Source organism: Phyllostomus hastatus, unplaced genomic scaffold (genome assembly GCF_019186645.2).
Source record: "Phyllostomus hastatus isolate PE091 unplaced genomic scaffold, TTU_PhHast_1.1 phas_scaffold_11, whole genome shotgun sequence".
Classification (NCBI taxonomy): Eukaryota; Metazoa; Chordata; class Mammalia; order Chiroptera; family Phyllostomidae; genus Phyllostomus; species Phyllostomus hastatus.
In genome coordinates this window covers 5,257,978-5,281,662 of record NW_025334005.1, presented here as the reverse complement: position 1 = coordinate 5,281,662, position 23,685 = coordinate 5,257,978, and the positions used below count along the sequence as shown (strand labels likewise).

Genomic DNA, 23,685 nt, shown 5'->3' with positions numbered 1-23,685 from the left:
TAGGAGCTCTTGGCCTTGCAGGTGAGCTTTCCAGCAGGGAAGGGGGAGATCCAGGAGCCCTGGGGGTAGAGGCGGGAGAGCTGCTGTGAGTGCTAATGATGCCTTGGTGACAGTGGGGGTGAGAAGGCTGGAGCCCCCAGGACTGGCAATACTGACAGGGCAGACGGTGGGGAGGAGCCTCAGGGAAGGAGGAGCAGGGGAGAACTGAGTCCTGGGGTGGGTGGGGGGTGATGGGATGGTGGGAGGAAGAGGCCGGGTCAGTGTCAGATAGAGCAGGGCTGTCCCAGCTGGCCTTCAGACTCGGTGTCAGAGGTGTCATTGGGCATGGTCTCCAGAGCCCCTCCAGGCAAGACGAAGAAATGGATTTTTCCAACGTTAGGGCAGGGCAGGAGGGATTGTTCACGTTTCTAGACGGCAGCAGCTGCAGTCCTTGGCTTTCTGAAGCAGCCAAAGACTCCTGGGAAAGGCCATCAGGAAGTGCCAGATTGTCAAAATTGTCAGGAAGCCAGCGTCAATCAGCAGGCAGGGCAAATGTCTTTTAACTGGAGCATCCTGGGCAGCTGTCCCCTGGGACACACTGACAATGCCTGTGTGTGTGTGTGTGTGTGTGTGTGTGTGTGTGTGTGGTTGGTGGCAAAGCCTTTGGCTGCTGGGGTTGAGGGGGCAGGTGATGCTGAGAACCATGAGCTGCTCCATGTGCAAGGGCCCTGCCTGGCGGAGTCCCACTGGCGGGTCGTGCCCTGTGTCCTGTGCCTTCACTGTGGGCTGCCGTTTCTGCTGCACACCACTGTGCTGACTCGTGGAGAGCTGCCTTCGCTAGAGCAGAGTCAGAGATGATTTGAAGTTTTTTGGCCTGAGTGGCCGGAAGGTTGCATTTGCCCTTTACTGAGGTGGGGAAGACAGCCGGGGACAGAGCTTGAAACGTGGGCGTGAGCAGCTCAGTGAGGGGCTCGGTGCCTTTGAGAGCCAGCAGACCTCTGGGCGGACAGGTCAGGATGGTGGCCAGGCGTAATGCTCAGGCAGGCACAGGTGAGGGGCTCTGGGCTAGACATGCAGACTTGGGACTCGTGCATACAGCTGGCAGTGACAGGCATGAGACGACAGGAGCTGACCGCCAGGGTCAGTGTAGCCAGGGAGGAGAAGAGGACCAAGGACCAAAGTCGCCCTTCAGAGGCGAGAGGGACGAGGAGCCAGCAACAGAGATGGAGGAGGGACAGTGGGGTAGGCAGGGGGTGCCCGGGGTCAAGCACGGTGGAGGAGGTCCATTCCACGTCCACATGATGCTGCTGGTGGCCGAGCAGGAGGACAGAAGCTGGCTGTGGGGCTGTGGGCTCGCGTGTCTGGGTGCCTCTGCCCAGAGTAGCCCTGGTTGAGGCCGGGACACAGCCGGGCTGGCAGGGGTTCGGGGGCTCGGAGGAGGGAGTCTGGGGCCCGTGACTGCAGACGGTGCTGCTGCTGAGGAGGGGTGTGAGGGACCGGCCGATGGGGGGGGCCACAGACGGAACCCAAAGGCTTTTATTGGTGTTTCAGTGTTTATCGTGGACTTCATTTAATGTTACACTGAGGTGTCACTTCCCTCCACCATCACTTCTGCGTCAGCGGGCAGCACACTCATCTGATGTGTGCACTTGTCGCGGGCGGTCCCGCCAGTAGGTCCGGTCCACCTCCCTCAGCACACAGGCCCGGCATGCTTAAAAATGTATGCTGCTTCTCGTTTATGTTTATTTCTCCCCTGCCCTTCCGCTCCCTAACATGCACTTTTATTTATTTGTTTTTTACCTGAAGTGTAGGTTGGATAAATATTCGATATCTTTCGGGGGAGGAATGTAGTGAGTTGACATGTACGTATCTTCCAGGGCGATCACCCTACTAAGTACAGAACTTATTTTCTTGTGATGAGAGCTTTTATGATCTTCTTTCTTAGCCCCTTTTAACATGCAACAGAGGGCGTTTTCCTTTTTTTTTTTTGAGTGGGCAGAGTTGTTGCAGTACCATGTGGAGAAGCCCCCACCCCCTTGGAGGGCGGTCTGGAAGGGTGGCTGGGCACAGGTTTGTGGTATCCGGTGGTGAGTCTCCTGGCAGCGCGGGCTCCCCCAGAGTTGGCCGGATGTCAGTGGCACACCCGCAGGCCAGGCAGAGAAGGCCCTGTGGGCGGGCGGTAGGGGAGACCTCAGGGAAGCCCAGTGCCAGGGGGCTCCAGAGGCCCTGGGCTGGGTTTTCTTTCAGCTTTGCAAGCTGGGACTGAGACCTCACTTGGAGAGGTTAGCGTGAGGTCAAGTGAACTCCAAAGGAGAAAGGAAGGCTTGGAGGCTGAGGGACAGGAGAGTGCACTTGGGGACGTGGAGAAGTTCCAGAGAAGTTAAGGGAACACCCATGCAGAAAGCAAACTGAGTAGGCTCAACTCTGCATCCTGGAGGAAGACTTCCAAAGAGCACAGCCGCGGCAAGCCCCTCCCCACTGGTTTTGAAGGATTCGGAAGAAGAAGGGGGAATTACAGCTTCCCCCCACTTCCCCTTGCCGCCCCCCACCCCCCACCCCCTGCCCCAGACATGAAACAGTTGCCCAGTGCGACTGGGCCAGGGGACTGTGGCCAGGGTGGGTGCTCTGGTGCCTGGAACACCGTTCCCCTGCGCTGACAGGGGCAGACAGCCCCGGTGCAGCAGATGGTAGTGGCTGGGCCAACTGCAGAGGCCAGAACTGCAGAGGACAAGGCAGCAGTGGGGCGGCCAGAGGAAAAGCAGCAGCAGTTGGGGGAGATGGTCTCTGGAGCTCTAAGTGTCTCTCTGTTAAACAGCGACCTCTCGTGGTTGTGAGCTGAACTACGGCCTCAGAAGAAGGAGATAAAGAAAAAAACCTGGCAGGGGGGCAGGGGGTCAGGGGAGTGTGCCCCAGGGGCCCATCCTGAGTCTCTGGAGGGTTATCTGGCTGGGCCACCCCCCCCAGGAAGAGAGAGACAATATCCTGTGGACATTTTAATAGGAAAAGGGCCATGGAACCTGTCCACAGGGGACCAGCCAGGACCCATAAAGGTGAAGGCAGTGCGGTTTTCTCTGGGTATGGGCATTTGCCCCCCACCCTCATGAGTGTACTGTTTATGCGTGCCCTATTCCTGAGTTATGGGGGGCATTGACGTGCTGCAAGGATTGCGGCTGCAAACCACTGCAGGGACGAGTTGGGCCCTGCCACCTCAGCAGATGAAAAATCCCCTCTCCCTACCACACTACAAGAGATGGGAGCCAGCCCTGTCCATGAAGGGCAGGCACCTGTTCCCCCAGATGTGTGGTGCACTGGTGGGGCCAGCAGGGGCCAGCCTGCCGTGGGGACTGCCGTGGCAATTCCACCCCAAACAGACACGATCTGGTTTCATACCGGAGTAGGTGGAGTAGCCAGTGGGCAAAATTGCCAGCCCTGTGGCTCCTGGTGGGCATGAAGCCCCACCCCTGAGTATGTGCACAGGTAGTTGGGTGGTGTCCCGAGGCTCACATTGTGGTCTCTACCTGGCAGGCAAATACATAAATGGATGGTTATGCATAGGCCATTGCGGGGACAGGCCTTGTGACAAGACCTCTGGGAGTCAGGCCACCAGAAACCAACCACTGTGTATCACGCCACCGGGCATGCACCCCTTTCCCCCTCCCCGGGAATGATGAGGCAGATAGTCTAGCCAAGGTGCGCTGGCTGGAAACGGTGCCTGCCGGCCCGTCAGGAAAAGAAGTAGCCCAGTGGCCTCATTGACTGTTGCCGCTTAGGTGCTGTACAGAAAACGACGTGGTCCACTATAAAACCCTGGGGGTTACCTGTCACCTTACGCAGAGGCACAGGAAGCATGTGACACCTGTGTCGTCTGTCCACAAGGGCAGCCCCAGAGGCTTGTGGGAACTGCTGGACAGGTGGTGTGAGGACCGGTGCCACCGACCCAATGGTGGGTTGGCGTTGTGTTCGGACCCCTGTCTGGTTCAGAGGGGTACAGGTATGCAATCACAGGTGTGAACATGGCTACTGGACTTTTCGCTGCTTGACCCACACGGCACCAGTTCAGAAAGCAGTAACTGCGGCGCTAGAGCATTTACGCGCTGCTATGGGTGACCCTTGGTCATTGAACATGATCCAGAGACTCAGTATATGGGGGCCTTGGTGCAACAATGGGCCGAGACCTGCACAGTGACCGGAAGTTCCATGTGGCCTGTTACCCGCAAGCTGCGGGGATGACTGGACGGTATAATGGTCCCTTAAAGCAGGACCTGTGAGCCCCGGCTGTCACCCCCACACTGGGGGCTGGATGAAACACTTACAGACAGTCCTCTGGACTCTAGTTGAGGAGTCAGAGGAGGGGGGCCCAGCTCCCGTGGAAGTGCTGCTCCACCGGACAGCCACTCCGGTTCAGCCGCAGGTACAGACTGAGGATGCCCTGCTGCAACCAGACACGGGGAGACAGGGGAATATTCTCCTGCCTGCTCCGGAGGGCCTGGAGCAGGGGTACACAGCCACATGGACATGGCCTTGGGAAATAAAAGCCACCCACATGCGATGGGTGGCTCTTGTTGCCCCTTGGGGACAAGGGGTGGAGAGAAACTTGCAAGTAGTGTCCCTGGGATTGGGATATAGCCCCCAGTCTTCACGGTGCCACACCCAGGGGCCGGCAGACTGTGAAGTGCTTCTTCCTGGCAACTTGGTGACTTCCCAGTGGCTCATTGTGGGTTCCCCACTGCTGCTGCAAGTAGATGTTGAACCCCCAGTTGGGGTGAGGAAGGCATGGTATTCCTGCCCCGGAAGACCCCCTCTGCTAGCCACTGTCTTATCGAGTGACCAGAAGCTGGCTTGTATATTGCCTGAGGGTCAGGATTTGCCATTGTTGCTGCCTGTAAGTGCTCTGTCTTTTTGCCCCTAGGGTGCAAGGCAACACCTTAGTGGACTGGGTTCATGCCTATGCCCTGGTGGCTGACCAATCAGCCTGCTGGGTCTGCAGTCAACTCCCCCTGAGCACACTGGCCAGCCTCCCTCTGCGCATCTCCCCAGCTTCTTTCTACAGACAGAACGATGCACTTTCCCTGTGGAACACGACCTGGACCGCCATCTGCACTGGGGCGGAGCAGCGGTGTGACTGGCCCTGCCTGTTGGTCAACTGCTCCATGTGGGGTAGCTCGGGGTTGGCTGGGCCAGCCCCACTCTGTGTTAGAGCCTCAGAAAACAGGGCCCAGGTGGGCTGAACTGCCATGGGTCAGTGGCAGAGACGTGTTCTTGGGCACTGCTGGGAGGCGTGTAATGGTGTGTGTAGGAGACCGTTCTGCCTGGCGTGGGCCCAGCTCTCACTTGGAGATGCACAGGACCCACACCCACAGATAGGTTCTCCTGTGGGGAATCAGGACTGCAATGTACCCAGGCCACTCTGAGACTTGCTTTTGCTAAAACTCCCTCACCCTGAATTGAGGCAGCAAACATTTACTGCAAAACAACTTCCTAAAATCCATGCTAAAACTCCCCAGTATGGAGTGTAACTGGTTCAACCAATTTCCCCTTTGGATTTGCAAATATCCCTCTTCTGTGATGGGGTTAGTGGCATCCTTTCCTTTGTTTCCTGTAAAAGGTAACCACCTGAAGCCAACCTGGGCATAGTCCATGAGGACTGTCATGTAATGTGCCGGGAAACCCAACAAAGGCCGCTCACAGCAAGGGCCGTGGTTTTTGCTCCCCTTGAGAGAAAAGCCATGCTCGCCCTCTCCCTCCACAGGACTCGGTAGTCCGTGTGAATGTCTCCTGTCTCATCCACAACATGGTGGACCTCATGACCTGGGGTCCGCATGACCTGGCGCCCACGAACAGGGACCCGGGGCTACGAGCCGTCGTCGTTATGGACAACACACCAACTTGGTGGTTGGTACACGCACATCAGCCCAGGTAAGGGCCGATGACCCCGAGCGCTTTTTGGTTAGGTCGTAGGGTGTGTTGGATTTCAGAGGAAAAGGGTTTTCTTCCTAGGTCACCTTCTCCTGTGACCACTTTGCAACTGGACCTTCTTAAGTAAGCAGGAGCCTTGCCCTCTCTCCCAAGCATTTGCTGCAACCTTGAGGGCAGCAAAAGCGGGTCGAGCAGTTAAGAGCCACAAGGGCGCTGGCCTCAACACCGTAAAAACACCTACAAGCCGACCCCCGCGGCACAACCCCAACTAGGTCTAGGCTTGGAAGAAAGAGCAAAGATTTTCCCTTTAATCAGCTTTAAAAACATCAACTACTTACAGGACAATTTACAAGCATCTCAGCAAATTCTTTCTTTTAAGTCGCCTCTTGTGGTCCCTTCAGTTTTGCCTTTTCCCTCCATCCGCCAGCATGAGGATTTAAAGGTGCAGGTGGAAAAGGCAAAATTGAGACTGGTTTTGTAATCGCTGTACTTGCGGTGGGAGGAATTTTAGAAAGAGGTTCCTTTATTTGTGAAAACATTTCTCAAGTTTTCTGTGAATCCTCAGCCATGGGGTACGGGCTCTCTGGGGAACAAGAGCAATGTTTGAAGCTAGTTCAGCAGTTATGGGGCTGCCGAATGTCTCCCTGATGAGGGATCTTTAGACTTACTTATTTAGGAAAAAGTTGGGCAGAAATTTAAATAGCAGGAGGTGGTGTGAGATCAGATTCTAGGTTAGTGTCTCGCTCCCTTCTTTAGAGGATTTAATTTGAAAATACTGGTTTGCTTGAATTGTGTTTTTGTTTTGAAAGGAACGGCTCAGTCTCAAAATATTTTGCTAAACCTCTGGTAAATAGAGTAAGATGTCTAATGTTGTTACATCATTAGGATTCTACTCAGAAAGGATTTAAATTGATTGATTGAAGAAAGGAGTAAGATATCACTTCCCTCAGACAGTGAAAAGTGTAGGAAGAAAAATAAGGAGAAAATGTGTCTTTTAACCACTCTGAGTCCTCCTCCCAGAGGCCCAGGGACTGCTTTGGTCCTGGGAACAAGCTGTGCCAAGATTAGTGTCCTCCCTCCCTCTTCTCCAGCCTCCCCAAAGTTGTCAAGGGCACTAGGAAATGAGACAGCTCACTTCTGAGCACACTCAAGGAATGCAGTAATCAATAAGAATTAACAACAACAACAAAGTAAATGTATTTGCAGGAGAGAAAAAACTGTTTCTGAAAGTTATGATCATAAATTTGTCAGTCTAAAGCATGCTATAAGTGGGATGGGGGTGTGACGTGTTAAAGAAATATTAAGAGTCCTCCTTGTTTATGCCGGAGCCGTGCCCTGTATTGTAAAACTGAAACATAGGTGTGCTGTCTCCCAGGGAGCAGTAGTCCTTCTCCACGGAAGACGAAGTACCACTTTTTTAAAAAAGATTTTATTTATTTTTTATTTTTAGAGAGGGAAGGGAGGGAGATAGAGAGAGAGAGAAACATCAATGTGCGATTGCTGGGGGTTGTGGCCCACAACCCAGGCATGTACCCTTGCTGGGAATCAAACCTGCGACACTTTGGTTTACAGCCCATGCTCAATCCACTGACCTTCGCCAGCCAGGGCGAAGTACCACTTTTTAACTCAGTACTGATAAATACTGATCATTTCCTTGGGGAAGAACTGGCTGTTCTCCCGGAGGGAACAGTTACTCAATCGAGTCACAAAAGACCCTTGGCATGTAATCATTTTTGTCTAAACCATACTTTTTCAGAGCACCCCCTCTCACCTTCTTTCCCACTTTCCTTGAAAACTCTGAACCTAGGGGCTACCAGGTCCTGGGAACAACAGGGCAATTAACTTGCTGCTTAAACTCACTGCAGTGTGCAGAAACAGCAGGGGGCCTGTCTTTCCCAGCTAAGCAAATTATTCAAGAATGTCCTGATCGCCAAGCCCTTAGCAAGGCGCCCCCATCTACAGGAGTGAATCCTCAAGGACTAGGTTCTCAAATAATTTGGCAAACAGATGTCACTCATTACGCTTCCTCTGGAAAATTCAAATACATTCTTATTTCTAGTGATACTTACTCTGGTGCCCTGCATGCATCTGCCTTAATAGGAGAATCTGCTAAAAATATACAAGCCCATTGGCTTGAGGCCTTTATTCATTTAGGATGGGTTCAGCCAATTAGAACTGATAATGGCCCTGGATACCTTGCCCATTCTGCTCAGGTTTTTCTGCAGCATTGGAATAGCCAACAGAAAACAGGAACACCTTACAATCCAACAGGTCAGGCCATTGTAGAACTGGCTCACACTTTTAAAAAATCTTATTAAAAAAAAAAAAAAAAGGGGGGAGTCATGAGTCCTTCCCCCCAAAAATTTGATTATGTTAGCCATGTTTACATATAATTTTCTAAATTGTGATGAATCACTCTGTACTCCAATGGAGAACCGTTTTCAGAAGACGCAGCCAAAGTCATCTTATCCTCAGGTTTTATGTAGAGATTCGGTGGGAGATGGCTCCTGCCGGGCCCTGTAGACCTCTTACCTTGGAGAAGAGGGTATGTGTGTGTTTCCGTCCCTACAGGTCCTGTCTGGCTGCCAGCCAAAAGATTACAGCCTTATCATGAGCGGGACAGACCCCAAGCTCTGCCACCTGGAGCCGAGAACCAATCAACTGACAGACTAGATGGCCCAGCTGACCCTGAACAACCAGAAGGAAAATGGACACTCACACGGTCACTCACGGGCCTGGGTCTGCCAAAGGAGGAGGATGGGGCCTGCCCCAGTGACAGGGGCCGAGGCGCAAGTGCCTCCTGCAGAGGGCAACAACCCCTCGGTGCCCCATAATGTGCAATGGGTGAACCCTAAAAACTGGTTCAATGGACTGAATTTTCAAGTTTGGGTCCTGGCAGCCCTTGGATGCCTCCTTGTCTCAATGCTTATTTGTGAGTTATGATGTATATACAGGTTGTTTTCTTAAGATTGCATTGGGGAACAGCAAATAGCAGGTTTCACAGGTGTAACAGCTACAATAGCATTTACAAACGAAAAAGCGGGGAGATGAGATGTTGGGAACCGCCCTGCCTGGCTTCAGAAGCTGTAACCCCCCATGGCTAAGGCTAAGTGACAGACCCTGGTACCCTAAGCCACTGAGGAGACAAAGCTTATCTCCCTGGCAGGAGACCCACCTCTGACCACTTTACTTCACGCTGCCTGGCTCCCAGTGCATGAGCAGTTAGCCAATGATGGGTAAGATTCCTCAAGGGAGGGATGACCTCAGACAGGCAGGATCATGAGGAGGCCCTCAGGGAAGGACTTGGGGGGCTACAGAAAAAGAGGGTGATGGACCTTGGCCTTTGGGCTTTGACATAGCCTGAGTCCTCATTCTGTCTTTGAGAAGTCTCCTAATCTCTTGGCTGCCTTACTTCCCCAGCCTGACTTAAGCCTGAAACAATGCCGGAGGTAGGTGCGGCCCTGTGCTGGAAAGGGTAGGTTCCCCGGGGCAATCGGGCCTAAGAGAAAATGCATAAAATCCTGTGAAACCTGCTTTGCTAATACCCTCAATTTAAGTGATAAGGGCCCAAGCCTGACATGAGTTTGTTTCCCCAAAGTTTTGTGGCACTTGAGCTATTTGACCCTGACTCAAAATAGGCCCTCAGAGTTCTTGGGATGTTATCTATTTGGTCATCACTGCCTGACAATGATTGATGGGCTTAATCTGAGAATGTGGGTCTTTGGAACCACTGGTTGCTTACTAATTGTAGTAATGCTTTGTGTACTCTGATGTATTTGTGAATTATTTTCCCAGGGTCCTGTGAGAGACCAGCAAGTAGCAAGCTTTGTGGGATCTATAGTAGTCCTAACTAAAAACAAGGGGGGAAATGTAGGAGACCATTCTGCATGGCATGGGCCCAGCTCCCACTTGGAGATGCACAGGACCCACGCCCAGGGATAGATTCTCCCGTGGGGAATCAGGCCTGCAATGTGCCTAGGCCACTCTGAGACTTGCTTTTGCTAAAACTCCCTCACCCTGAATTGAGGCAGCAAACATTTATTGCAACTTTTAACTTCTTAAAATCCATGCTAAACCTTCCAAGGATGAGTGTAACAGGTTCAACCACTTTTCCCATTGCATTTGCAAATACCTCTCTTCTGTGATGTGATTAGTGGCATCCTCCCCTTTGTTTTCTGTAAAAGGTAACCACCTAAAGCCAACCTGGGCATAGTAAATGAGGACCATCATGTAATGTGCCCAGAAACCCAATAAAAGCTGGTCACGGCAAGGGCCATGGCTTTTGCTCCCCTTGAGAGAGAAGCCATTCTCGCCCTTTCCCTTCATAGGACTTGGTAGTCCGTGTGAATGTTTTATGTCTCATCCACAATGTGGTGGACCCCACGGGCCGGGGTCTGCATCAGCTGTGGGCTGCAGTTCCCCCTGGGGCCCTCTGGGCGTGTGGCTCATGTTGGTGGCCTTACTGGCCTGCGAATTGGACCAGCCACTGTCCCTAGGGGTGGCCTTATTTGTTGCTTGCCATTGCTACTGTACAGCTGCTGCAGCAGCGGGGTGCAGGGCTCTGCCCTGCTCACCAAGGGGACCCCTGTAGGGGACTGGTTTGTTTCAGTCTGGCAAATGTGACTCAGCCCTGTATGGAAAACCTACAGAAGCAAAGTGGTGGGCAGGCGCCAGAACTTCAAAGTGAGTTTTCCCGTGGGAATCAGGCCTAGAATATGCACACTGACTGTTATGGTTTGCTCTCGCTAAAACTCCCTCACCCTCGTCTAAAACAACACATGTGTATCATCTGTCTTCAAGGTAATTCCCAAAGCCTGTGTGAATTCACCCAAGGACAGAGCTAATCAGCTCACCACCATTCTCCTCTGCATGTTATTTTCATTTCCTTGACTGTACCTAAAATGTAGACAATATTCTATGCCATAGATAATAAATCTTCCTCTGATGTAAGCCCCGAGAAAAACAATAAAAGCCTGTCTAGGCAAGGGTTGAGGCTCTCTCTCCCCTTGAGAGAGTAGCTGTGCTGTCCCCTTTCCCCCCACAGGATTGCTGTCACCTGTGCGTTTATTTTCTCTTTCAGCTGCAACAAGGCGGAACTCTGCTGGCCAGAGTCAGCCACAACCCTCATGGAAGACCCCCTCGTGCAGACTGTACCCTTGTGCAGACTGTACCCTTGTGCAGACTGTACAGTGAGGAACCCTGAGGGGTGGGCTGCAGGGTACAGGAAGTGGGTCAGGCTGCCTCACCCAGATGCCTGGGCAACCGAGAGAAGCAGTTTCCCCACGGCCTTGGGTGGGCTCGCACGCACAGAGTCACTCTGTGTTACACAGTAGCTCGGCGCCCCGCCGGCTCTCTGTGCACGAAGCATATAAGGGAGTTGGGATCGCTACCGGCCCAACACGCAGCTTGAGGTGTGCGTGGAGCGCCCCACCCTTCAATAAAGGCCTGTCAGACATCCCAGTGGCTCCGCGATTTTCTTTGTCTCCCAACAGTATATTAGAAAGAATATAGACATTAAAAAGCCCCCACTGTCATGAACATCAGTGGAGGTTTTCAGCCCTGGCACCAGCAGGATCCAGAAAAGAAAGAAAAACCCCAATAGCGCATTAGCATCGTTTTCACTCCTTTGCCACACTGACAGTGCAAACACAAATGTGGTCAGAGTGCATAGACTCGGAAGCAACAACGGGCGGCCTTTCCTCGTCCTCCATGCAAAGAGGCGCCAAGCTCCAGGGGCCAAAGAACACCAAAGGTGCAGGCTCTGGAAGCCGCCTAAGTCAGGGCATTCGCTAGTGTTAGCTCAGACACATCTGGGACCCCGACAGGCGATCCCTCGTGCACACGCATGTGGGGTGAGGTTTTTGAAAAATATAACTTCAGTGGGACAGTCCCGAAGACGATGCCAGAGGGACAACGGGTCGCCGGGTTAAGGTATCAGACAATTTCTTTCAGCCAGTTGGAGCCCCTATTCTATAATCTAAAACTTAGTTATCTTCCCATCGTCCCCGAGCTCCCTGTAACGTTAGGTTCTATGTCACGAAGTAAAGGAGACTGCGGTGAAAGGTTGTTACTTATCACAACTGCTGCATCGACCGCTGAGGGCCTCGGCAACGTCTTGGACGTCGGTGTAATGTTCAAGGGTAAGGTCACTGCCTGAGCGGACTGAAAACGGCCCTGCAATGGGCCCTGCCCACCCTCAGTGCAGCCGCCAAGAGCACAGACGCGTGGGAAGGCGGGTCGAAGAAGGCAAATGCAGCAGCTGCCTTTAGAGCAGGCAGCTCGGACATTCAATGACCAAATCTTGCAGAGGAGTTATTTTTCTTTCTCAAAATCTGGTGAGACAACATTCCTTACTCCGGACCTGGCATTTTCTTGTCATCACTGTCTGTGAGTCTGCTCTACCTACTTCGGGTAAACCGACATCCTCGACTTATCAGAAGTGACCACCCACGTTGTGCCACGTCTCAGGGAAACGATCACAACTACACTTGTCTTCATGTGAATCACCTTCCCAGGCTTTCCAGTGATGGAAATCCACACTGAGCCAATTAACCTTTGCCCTCTCTTTTGATCATCTTGGCCACAACAGGCCAGATTCTCCTTCTGGTAAACAACGTGAAGTTGATGTGTCCATTCTTTCACGCTGGGAATCACCTGGATCAATACAGTGAAAAAGATCTGAAAGGTGGAGGCACAGGTAGACACACTGTGCCTCTGCACACAACCAAAAGGAGGACAAAAACAATTTAAAAACAAAAACCAAGCAGAAGTGCCAGAAAATTGAACTGTAGGGAAGTCCGACAACCAAGGAGTTAAAGAAGACACATTCATCCAGAAGGCAGGAGGGGCGGAGACAGAGACGGGCAGCCAGGGCAGAGAGGGCTCCCGCAGTCCTGGAGGCTGGAGGACCGGGCAGGTGAAGCAGCACCTGGTGGTCCCACATTTGCATGCAGATAAACCAGGAGGAACAACTGGGGAGCGACATAGATCGGGCAACCCAGGGTTCCCGTGTGGGGAAATGGAGTCTCAAAGCCTCTGGCTGAAAAAACCTGTAGGGGTTGTGGCTGTGGGAGAAACTCCCAGCCTCACAGAAGAGTTTGTTGCAGAGACCCACAGGGTCCTAGAATGTACACAAAACCACCCACCCGGGAATCGGCACCAGAAGGGCCCAATGTGCTTGTGGGTAGTGGGGGAAGTGACTGAAAGTGGGGCAGGAGCTGAGCAAGCTGCACTGCTCCCTCCCGGACCCCTCCCCCACATTCAGCATCACAACACAGTGACATGGGTTGCCCCGCCCTGACAAATACCAATGCTCCTCCCCTTACTACATTACAGGTGCACCAAGAAGAAGAAATATGGCCCCAATGAAAGAATAGATCAATACCCCCGAAAAACAACAAAGCAACGAAGAGATAGACAACCTGTCAGGGTCAGAGTTCAAAACACAGGTAACCAGGATGCCCACAGAATGCTTGAGTATGGTAGCAAAGGAGAGAAAAAAGTGAAGGCTACACAAAATGAAATAAAGAAAAAAGTACAGGGAACTGTGATGGGAAGGAAGCCGGGACTCCAATCATGATTTGGATCAGAAGGAATAAATAAACATTCAACCAGAACAGATGAAGAAATAAGAATTCAAAAAAATTGGGAGAGGCTTAGGAACTTCGGGACAACTTTAAACATTCCCACCTCTGAATCATAGGGGTGCCAGAGGAGAAGAGGAAGACCAAGACATTGAAAACTTACTTGAACAAATATGAAGCAGAACTTCCCCAATCTGGCAAAGGAAACAGACTTCCAGCAAGTCCAGGAAGCTCAGAGACTCCCAAAGAAGTTGGACCCAAGGAAGCACACACCAAGGCACAGCATAATTACATTAGCCAAGACTAAAGATAAGGAGAGAATCTTAACAGCAGCAAGAGGAAAGGAGGCAGTTACTTACAAAGGAGAGTCCAGAAGACTTTCAGCTGATTTCTCAAAAGAGATCTTACAGGCAAGAAAGGGCTGGAAAGAAGTATTCCAAGTCATGAAAGGGAAGGACCTACATCCAAGATGACTCTATCCAGCACAGCTATCATTTAGGATGGAAGGGCAGATAAAGTGCTTCCCAGATAACTTTAAGTTAAAGGACTTCACCATCACCAACCCCTTTTTAGATGAAATGTAAAAGGGACCTTTCTAAGAAAAAAATGATTAAAAATATGAACAGTAAAATGACAAACTCACAACTATCAACAACTGAACCTAAAAACAAAACCAAAACAAAAAACGCACTAAGCAAACAACTACAAGAGGAACAGAATCACAGAGATGGAGATCACATGGAGGGTTATCAACAGGGAGGGGGAGAGGGGAGAATGGGGGAAAAGGTATAGGGAATAAGAAGCCTAAATGGTTGGTACAAAATAGGGGGAGGTGAAGAATAGTATGGGAAACGGAGAAGCCAAAGAACTTATATGTGTGACCCATGGACGGGAACTAATTGGGGGGATGCTTGGGGGGGGGGCGGGGTGCAGGGCAGAGGGTAATAAAGGGGAGAAAAACATGGAAAAACTGGAACAGCATAATCGATAAAATATGCTTTAAAAAGATCATTTAAATGTTGAAAATTATCCTCCAAGGCAACTGAATTTAAGTTTGTCTCTTCCACAACCTACAGTCACATCTTTGCTGACTTGAACACAGAACTCAATGGAGGCACAGTCCCTGCGGCCCTAGCACTTTGCAGAAGCAGGCTGCACCGCGAACCCACGCGTGTGGGGAACGGGGGAATGGGTGGGCGGGCGTCTCCGACCGGGGCTACTGGGCAGGGGCCTGAACCCCGGTGGTGACTCGGGCCTTTCCTCACGGGGCAGGCTTTTCTGGCTTCCCTTGCAGATGCCTTGGTGAAGCGCTCCACATGGCCGCCCAGCATGCACCGCGCCTTAAGGTGCGGAGAAGTGGGGAGGGTAGGAACACCGGAGCCCGGCCGAGAACCGAACGTGCAGACGGGCGAGGGCGGGAGAGGCGCAGGCGCGGCTGGGGTTGCAGCCTCTCCTTGCGCTGTGCGGCAGCGCCTGCCCACTCTTCGTTTTCTCCGCGAATGTTTTTCCCTCTGCCCGATCCTGTGTGAACCTGTGAACGGTGGCAACACCGACAGCAGTAGCAGCATATTCGCTCCAGTCGTGGGGAAAACCCTGGACAGGTGCCTTTGAGGTAGGGAGGGAGGGAGGGAGGGAGAAAGGGTGGGGTGTAGGGCGGTGGGGTGGGGGCAGGAGGGCCGGCCTGTTTGGTAGCTGGTCACAGAGGAGGAGGGTCACAGAGGAGCACAGAGGGGGTGCCCAGACGTGGTGGGCATTGGGGCGTCCCACCCGCTGATTGCCTTACTTTCTCTGGGTGGAGCAGGAGACAAGGTCAGCAGCTGAGGGTGAAGATTGGGGCCTCAGTGGTGTTGGAGGTGAGAAGGGAGAAAGCATTTGAAGAAACACCCAGGACCTTCCAATTCAGTGTCTATTTGGAGGCTAGTAGCCACCACATTCTTCTTGTAAGAAATGTGGCCTCCAGCCCTGGCTGGTGTGGCCTGTGGGTCGAGGGCTGGCCTGTGAACAAAGGGTGGCTGGTTCTATTCCCAGTCAGGCAGCTGTCTGGGTTATTGGTCAGGTCCCCAGTGGGGGGCAGGTGAGAGGCGACCTGTGCACATCCATGTTTCTCTCCCTTTTTCTCCCCCTCTCCCCCTTTCTCTCCAAGTACATACATAAAATCTTTTAAAAGAAACAGTAAGAATTTTGTCTCATTTGAATCTACGCACAGGAGGCAATGAAGCAAGGCAGAGGGTAGGGGCGTGAGGAAGGAGGGCAAGGTCGAGAATCCCTCTGGGAACAGGGCAGGGAGCTGACTGAGGGCAGGTACGGCCGGAGTGACAGGGCACCATGAGGCCCGTTGGCTGAGGACAGCAGCCCTGCGTCTGCCCCGGAGCCCGTGTGTGAGCGAGCAGGTGTCCCCCAGCAGTGCCTGACGGCCCATGTGTAGGATCAGGGATGGTGGGTCCCGGGGGTGAGTCTGCAGTGGGAGCAGGGGCCAGGGGACTGTGATGCGTGTGGTGTGGGGGCAAGATCGTCCAGCTCTGGCTTCTGGGGAGGAAGAGCCACGGCAGGGGAGGGGCTGAAAGGCGGAGAGAAGGAAGGACAGGGCCTGGCGGAGGAGGAGGGGGGAGCCTGGTGCCAGTGGGCACTGAGGGCCTGGAGTTTAAGCACTCCTTCTTTTCTGCTGTTTCTTCAGGTCTTGGCTTCTGCTTTCTCCCAAACACACAGCCATCTTGGCTTCCAGGCCAGGTGAGAGAGGGAGAAAGAACTTCTTTCCATCAGCTCCTCTCTGAAAACAACCAGCTGGCCGTGCTCAGGAACAAGAAGTTCCTGAGGGCGTGGGCCCCTCACGGTGCTGACATGACCCTTGTCTTTGCCCCCACTGAGGGCTCAATGCAAGGACCTCCGGGCAGGGACAGTGGGTGGTCTTCAAGGCCTCTGCAGCAGCAGCTGCCTCCAAGGCCTGTCTTAGTGAAGTGATGGGGGGGTGGGCGGGGGGGGTAAGGGGACCCTGGCACCCTGGGGAGATGGGGATAAGCAGTGGGAGGACCTGGGAGGTGGGGAAGAGTGTGCCCATGGCATCCTCTGATCTGCTGTAGGAAAAGGGTGGGTGCCTCTAAGGGAGCCCCAGCCCTGGAATGCTGGCTACAGCCCAGAGGTGCCTATGAGGCCCTTCTGCATGTGGAATTCCAAGCTGCCAGGATGTCCTGGGGCCAGAAACTGGGGGAGGGGGTGACTGGGCGTGTCAGCACTTCCCTGACCAAACAGGGTCATCATAAAACGTCTTGGAGAACGCTGGATTAGAGTGATTTCAATAAAGTGAAGAAAGCCAAGTACTGCAGTGGGCGGGCATCCCATCAATAACTGCTGCCTGATGCATCAACCGAACTAAACTCAAGGTGAGTTGAAGGAGTGGGAGTAACCCTGCGGGGAAGCAGAGGTGCCCTCAAGTCTCAGAGGCCTAAGGGGACAAGGCCTGGAGAGGGGAGGGCAGAAGCCGAGTTTGGCTGGGTCTGAGCCGCAAGTGGCCTGCGAAGTTGGGAAGAGTAGGCAGGCAGAGGCCTGAGACCGGGGCCGGGGAAAATAGGGTGATGGTGTGGGGGTAGTCAGCAGCAGGCAGTATGGGTTCGGAGGGGGGGCCTTAGGAACTCCAGAGTGCCGGATGTCCCCTTTCTGCGCCCATCTTCCAGTGGCTGGAGTGAACTGCAGGCGACCCAGGGAGTGGGGAAACATCACGGCTTCTGCCCACCTGAAGGTGGCTCCGTGCCAAAATGGCATCTTACCATTCGGGTTGAAAGAACCTTAGGAGTAGCTTCCCAACGGGCTCGAGATGAGGAATTGGCCCACGCACGAATCTGGACACTATTACCCGTCTACCCCACCCCCCGCCCCCCACCACCTGCGCCCCAGCTTTTGAGAAAAACCGATCGGGTACCTTCCACTTTAAGGGGAGGGCTGGGGCGGGGCGAGGCGCCTGATCGCGCCACCGACGGAGTATAAATTTGCGCAGCTGCCGGGAGTATTTCAAATTGCAAGGGGCCGCTTCTGGGGATAGAAGGGGAAGATAGGCATTCAGCAGTGTTGTCGCCGGTTCCGCAGGCACCATGGGCCCGAACACCGAGGTGGGCCCAGAAGTGGAGCTTAACAAGCTGGAATCCGAGACGCAGCCGCCGATGAACGCAGCATCGGGGCTGGCCAGCGGCACCGAGAACGGTCTAGTGAAGATCAAGGTGGCCAACGAGGAAACGGAACCGGGGACGGCCAAGTTCACGGGCCTGTCTAAAGAAGAGTTGCTGAAGGTGGCGGGGAGCCCCGGCTGGGTACGCACCCGCTGGGCGCTGCAGCTGCTCTTCTGGCTCGGTTGGCTCGGCATGCTGGCTGGCGCTGTGGTCATCATCGTGCGGGCACCGCCCTGCCGCAAGCTGCCGGAGCAGAGCTGGTGGCACAAGGGTGCCCTGTACCGCATCGGCAGCCTTCAGGCATTCCAGGGCCAGGACACAGGCAACCTGGCTGGTGAGTGCCGAGTACCCATGTGTACCCGCACCCGGCCGCCATTCGGGCCCTGACCCCGCCCAGAGCATTGGGAGGCCATATCACCAGCCTTTGTGGCCTCCCCTGAGGTAGCTCCTCCCTCTTTCTGCGGAGCTTAGAGCCAATCACAGCTTGTTTATGAACGCACGTGTTGGGCTGGCTACTGCTCCTCTGAGTCTCGTGATCCAGCCTCGTCCTTCCCACTTAGTCCGGGGGCGGGGAAACCACGGGCCTCTAGGAGCGCCTCAGTTTTCTGCCTCTTCTCCATTTCAGGCCTGAAGGAGCATCTGCCTTACCTGAGCTCCCTCAAGGTGAAGGGCTTAGTGCTGGGCCCAATTCACAAGAACCAGAAAGATGACATCGATGGGACCAACTTGGAACAGATCGACCCCACTTTTGGCTCCAAGGAAGATTTGGACACTCTGCTGCAGTCGGCCAAGAAAAAGGGTGAGGGCCCTGCAGTGGGGAAGGGAGCAGCTGGGAAGGGCTTGGTCTCCAGGACAGAGGAGGTCAGGATAGCGTTTTTGTGTGGGTGGCCCCGGACTGGCTCTGGGCTTCCCCGGGGCTGGAGCAGAGCAGCCTTGTTAGGCTTCAGACGGAAGTGGATTCTCCAGGTGGTTCGGAGACCTTGGACTGGGCTGTGCAGTCATTTCACTGTGGGCTCCCGTGCCCGTAGTTCTGAGTGTGGGCTTGTAGTGAGCCGGTGGTCATTAAACCTGCAGAGAGTGGACCCTTTGGGGAAAGCAAATGGACATGAACTCTTGTCTCACTTTCAAAGGACTCACTTTGGGGTGGGGCGAGCAGGGCCCCACAGCTGGGCCTTTCTATGAACACCCTTGACCATCTGCCCTGAGAGATTTCAAGGCCCCTCCTTGCCCTGTTTCAATGGACTGAGGTCCATCAGGGTCCAACCCTAAGCTTCTGCAGCAAGGAAAGCAAAGGCAGTGGTCTGACTTGTATGTGTGGGTTCCCTCCCTTCCCCTCAGCCCACAGTCTTCCTCACAGCTGTCTCCTCCTGCACTGTTCTAGGCCTCCGGGTCATCCTGGACCTCACTCCCAACTACAGGGGCCAGCAGTCCTGGTTCCTTCCGGGTCAGAGTGCCACTGTGGCCACCAAGATGAGGGTGAGTGTGCTGGTGCTGATGGCCGGGGGAGCAGGAGGGGGGCTGGGGCTGGGTGGGTCCTTCCACAGCAAGCCCTGTGCACCCGGCCCTGCCCAGCTCGGGGCCCTTGCTGCTGGGGCCAGGCGGGGGCACCTCCACACCAGCCAGGCAGGGGCCCCTGCTGTTGCTTGTTCCTTTTTCACCGCTCGTTTTTCTTGCTGCTTTCAGTCTCTGAAGGTGACCTCTGGCAGGAAGGGAGCGTCTCAGATGTTAACCTGGGTTTCTTTTCTTTGGGAGAGGAACCCTTTGTGAGTGGGAATCTGTCCAGCTGTTTTCCCATTTCTTGCTCCCAGCTCCTGTTTGATGTGTTTTTGAAGTACAGCCCAGTCTGGAATCCTAAGCCCTGGGGTCTTCCTGTGTTTCTGAGAACCTACCAGCATTGTATATATGTTGTCCTCTGCGTGCTGAGCAACTGTCAGTGAGGACACCAAGGTTCAGAGGTCTCTGTGTGATGGGATTTGAGGCCCCAGTGGCCTTATTTCTCTACTCCGACGTCCTGGAAGGTACAGGCTGAAACTCCGTGTCCAGCAGGCTGGGAGTGACCCAAGCTCCCAGTGTCTGGGTTCTGCGACACTGACCAGCTCCGAGTGGGCGGAGCAGAAGTGGAGGCAGGCGGACACTGTGGGGGCAGCCCCGATTCTGGGGCAGAGCTCTGTATTTTCCTAGCATTTCCGTAGGCCGCTCAGGGTCATGCATTTCATGAGTTAGCACATTGCTAGGAGATCCTTTAAAAGTTATTAATAAGGGGCCCTGGCTGGTTTGCTCAGTGTATTGAGCACCATCCTGACATCCAAAAGGTCACCAGTTCAGGTCTGGTCAGGGCACATACCTGGGTTGTGGGCCAGGTCCCCAGGTGGGGTGTGTGAGACGCAACTGATCAGTGTTTCTGTTGCACATTGATGTTTCTCCCCTCCTCCTCCCTCCTTCTCTCTAAAAATGTAAATCAATAAAATCTTTAAAAAATTATTAATAGGTACTGATTCAAGAGGTTTTCACATGTTAACCATATGAAGAGTGGTGTCCTCCCTAAGAGCACATGGAGCAAGGACAGAGGGGGAAACCGAGGCAGTGGCATGGGCCTGGGTTCTGTGCCCCACAAAGGACAGGGCTGCAGGCCTGGGCCTGTTCTGCAGAGCTGGCCCTTCTCTTCAAACCTCCGTCTCAGCTGCCCCGGGGGTGTGCTGGAAACTTCTCTCTCTCTCTCTCTCTCTCTCTCTCTCTCTCTCTCTCTCTCTCTCTCTCTCTCTCTCTCTCTCTCGGCTGTGCTCCCACTGGCTTCTACAGCAGCCCCAGGCGTCAGGACACTGGGAGAGGCGTCAGTGTGTTTGTCTGGGATCTTGACTAGATTTGAGTCCCGTCTCTGCTGCTCTCTGACTGGGCCTTGGTCTTGCCTCCTTGCTTCCCTGAGACTCTTTTCTCATCTCTGAAAGGGGTATACCAGCGCTCCACACATGGTAAGCAGTAAATAAAATTAGGTTTAATAGCACGCTTTTTTTCTTGGGCCTTTGCCGTTGTCAAAAGGGAAGCCTTATGATTCGTAATGGGGAGGAGTCGGGAAGAGAAATGCTGTATCACTAAGAGAATCAGCGGTGGGTTATGATGGCTGCCGACCAAGGGCTGCACCTTTATAACAGAGGTGGGGAACATGAGACTGTTCAGGTCTTCCCATGTAAGGGGCTCTGCCAAGGTCTGGGGGAAGTGCATGGCAGGCACGGTTTCGTGTGGGCTGGAATTTTCTGCGCCTTTGCATGACAGTGGTAATGCCTTCTCTGTTCCTTTTGCCTCTTGCTGCAGGACGCTCTGCAGTTTTGGCTGCAGGCCGGCGTGGATGGGGTCCAGATTCGGGATGTGGAGAGTCTGTGGGTGAGTTCCCTTTGCATGTGAGAGGCAGAGCCTGGTTGAGAGCAGAGGCACTCTCCAGGGCCTGGTGGAACTTGACTCTGCTTTTTGTCTTCTAGGGCGCGTCGTTGTACTTGGCCGAGTGGCACAACATCACCAAGAACGTCAGTGAGGACAGGTGAATGAATGCCAGCCCCCCGGCGCCACCTTGGCTCCATTGTGGGAACCCCTCAGTGGAGTGCTAGGCCCTGGGAGGGGGCAGTTCCTAGTCCATCCTTCCTTCCTTGTCCAGCCCCAGCCCTGACCCCTGCTGTGCTCCCTGCAGGCTCCTGATTGCAGGGACTGAGTCGTCTAGTCTTGAGGAGACCCTGAGCCTGTTGGGAGTGAGCAGGGACCTGTTGTTGACCAGCTCGTACCTGTCAGCCTCCGGTTTCACTGGGAATCAGACAAAAGAGCTGGTCACCCAGTATCTGAACGCCACGGACAATCGCTGGTGCAGCTGGAGTGTGAGCACACAGTGGTGGGGGAGGGGCAGGCCGTGCTGTGGAGGGAAGGGGTGTTGGGAGACAGGGGCAGCGTGGGCTTTGGGGGCTCACCAGTGTGCCCGTTCCCACAGCTGTCTCAGGCGGGGCTCCTGGCTTCTGTTGTGCCGCCGCACCTGCTCCGGCTGTACCACCTGCTGCTCTTCACCCTGCCGGGGACCCCTGTGTTCAGCTCCGGGGATGAGATCGGCCTGAAGGCAGCGGCCCTTCCCGGACAGGTATCTGGCCTCCCCAGCACGTGGGGGGAGGTCATGTTTATCCAGGACGGCCGTTCTGTGGTGTGGCCTTGCTAGCTTGTCACTTCTCTTGTCGCCTCTTCCCAGGGACTGCATCTCGTGTAGGGTAGTTAGGACTCAGTGATGGCTCACTTTAAATACAGTGTCTGGGCCCTGGTTGGTGTTCTGTGTGGTCGCCCTCACTCCCTCTCTCGCTCACTCACCCACTCACCCACTTTGCACTCATTGTGCAGCGGGCACTCTGCCCTGCAGGCACTCGGGGCGCAGTGGGGGAGCAGGCAGGGAGAGAGAGTGTGCAGTGAGTGTTCTGACAGGGGACGACCATGATACACTTGCTCAGCTCCCATCATGGGTTTGGTGGTGACACCGGAGCTGATACTTACAGAACCAGTCACTCCCTGATGCCACCACATTTTGTTGAGTGAAATCCCACGTGCTGTGCACGGAGGGCTCTGCGGGGCGCGGAGGACTGGAGGCGGTGAAGTCAGCCAGCCAGCAGGTGTCCAGTCAGGGCCGGCCAGGGGTTATATTTTGTAAGAGTGGCCACAGAAAGCCCTGTGAGCCAGTGGAGTGGAGAGGGGAGGGAGTGGCACGGCTAGCTTGTGGCTGTCTGGGAGAAGCCTCTGTCAGCCGAGGGGACAGTGTGTGCAGGACTGGAGGTGGGAGGCCCCCCTGCTGCTGGTTCAGTGGGAGTTGGGAGGGAGTGCAGAGCGTGCGTGTGTGTGGGGGGGAACAGGAGCAGGAGGACTGAGGGGGCGCAGACCCACCCTTTCCCCCATCCTGCTGTCCCTGCCCTGCAGCCAGCAAAGGCCCCAGTGATGCTGTGGGGTGGATCCAGCTCAGCCAACACCTCAGGGCCTGTGAGCTCCAACCTGACCGTGCAGGTAAGGGCGTGGTGGCGGGGCCAGGCCAGCAGAGGGTGCCTGGGGTTCCTTAGGGGTTTGCACCCAGGGGAGTTCTCCATCCCTTCCTGCTGTGTCTCCATGGTCTGCAGGGCCAGGATGGGGACCCCGACTCCCTCCTGTCCCTGTTCCGGCGCCTGAGCGGTCTTCGGGGTAAGGAGCGCGCCCTGCTGCACGGAGACTTCCACGTCCTCTCCTCGGGGCCAGACCTCTTCTCTTACCTGCGTCAGTGGGACCAGAACAAGCGTTTCCTGGTTGTGCTCAACTTTGGGGATGTGCCCCAAGCTGCCGGGTTGGGGGCTTCGGGCCTGCCTGCCAGCGTCAGCCTGCCTGCGGAGGCTGAGCTGCTGCTCAGCACTCAGCCAGGCCGGAAGGAAGGTGACCGTGTGGAGCTGGAGCACCTGAGCCTGAAGCCCCATGAGGGGCTGCTGCTCCAGTTCCCCTGATGTGGCCTGACCGGGGCCCCAGCCCTTCCCCTCCGCTGCCTCAGACCTTGGGGCCCTGGGTTCTTTCTTTTTTTAATTTCATTTTTTAAAGACTTTTTTATTTTTTAAGTTATTGTTATTTTTTTGAAGATTTTATTTCTAGAGGCGTGGGAGGGAAAAAGAGAGGGAGACTTCAATATGTGGTTGCCTTTTGTGCGCCCCTTACTGGTGACCTGGCTGAAACCCAGGCAGGTGACCTAGTCTTGGGTTCAAACTTGCAACCCTTGGGTTGGTGGGTTGGCATCCAATCCACTGAGCCACACCAGTCAGGGCTGCTATTATTATTTTTTAATATGTATTGATTTACAGAGAGATGTTGGGAACCGCCCTGACTGGTATCAGGAGCTGAAACCCCCGCCTAGGCTAAGGCTGAGGGAACGCCCTTGGAACCATAGGCCAGCAAGGAGACAAAAGCTTACCTCCCTGGCAGGAGTGCTGCTTCTGCTGCTTTATTCATGACTGAACCCCCAAAAGCTTGGTTAGCCAAAGACCGGTAAGATTCCCCATGGGGGGAACGACCTAAGACAGGCA

General features: G+C 54.3%; 1 protein-coding gene and 1 pseudogene across 1 annotated transcript; one reads left to right on the top strand and one right to left on the bottom strand.

Annotated features, from left to right (window-relative positions):
* Window positions 1-12,245: 12,245 nt before the first annotated feature.
* Window positions 12,246-15,046, bottom strand: LOC123829234 (annotated as a pseudogene).
* A 2,434-nt stretch (window positions 15,047-17,480) lies between these two features.
* On the top strand, window positions 17,481-23,227 carry LOC123829287 (4F2 cell-surface antigen heavy chain-like). Its single transcript, XM_045854808.1, has 9 exons — window positions 17,481-17,969; window positions 18,261-18,434; window positions 19,017-19,111; window positions 20,945-21,013; window positions 21,109-21,167; window positions 21,315-21,495; window positions 21,606-21,749; window positions 22,568-22,651; window positions 22,762-23,227. Exons 1-9 carry the CDS (start codon window positions 17,561-17,563, stop codon window positions 23,113-23,115), a joined length of 1,569 nt encoding a protein of 522 aa, XP_045710764.1. The 5' UTR covers window positions 17,481-17,560; the 3' UTR covers window positions 23,116-23,227.
* The last annotated feature ends 458 nt before the right edge of the window (window positions 23,228-23,685 follow it).

What these genes read in the sequence shown, in the direction of transcription:
- LOC123829287 (XM_045854808.1), top strand. Translation starts at nt 17,561, where the DNA reads ATGGGCCCGAACACCGAGGTGGGCCCAGAAGTGGAGCTTAACAAGCTG. An exon ending in AAGAACGTCAGTGAGGACAG is followed by an intron (nt 21,168 to 21,314) that starts GTGAATGAATGC and finishes TGCTCCCTGCAG; the next exon opens with GCTCCTGATTGCAGGGACTG. An exon ending in GCTCCAACCTGACCGTGCAG is followed by an intron (nt 22,652 to 22,761) that starts GTAAGGGCGTGG and finishes CATGGTCTGCAG; the next exon opens with GGCCAGGATGGGGACCCCGA.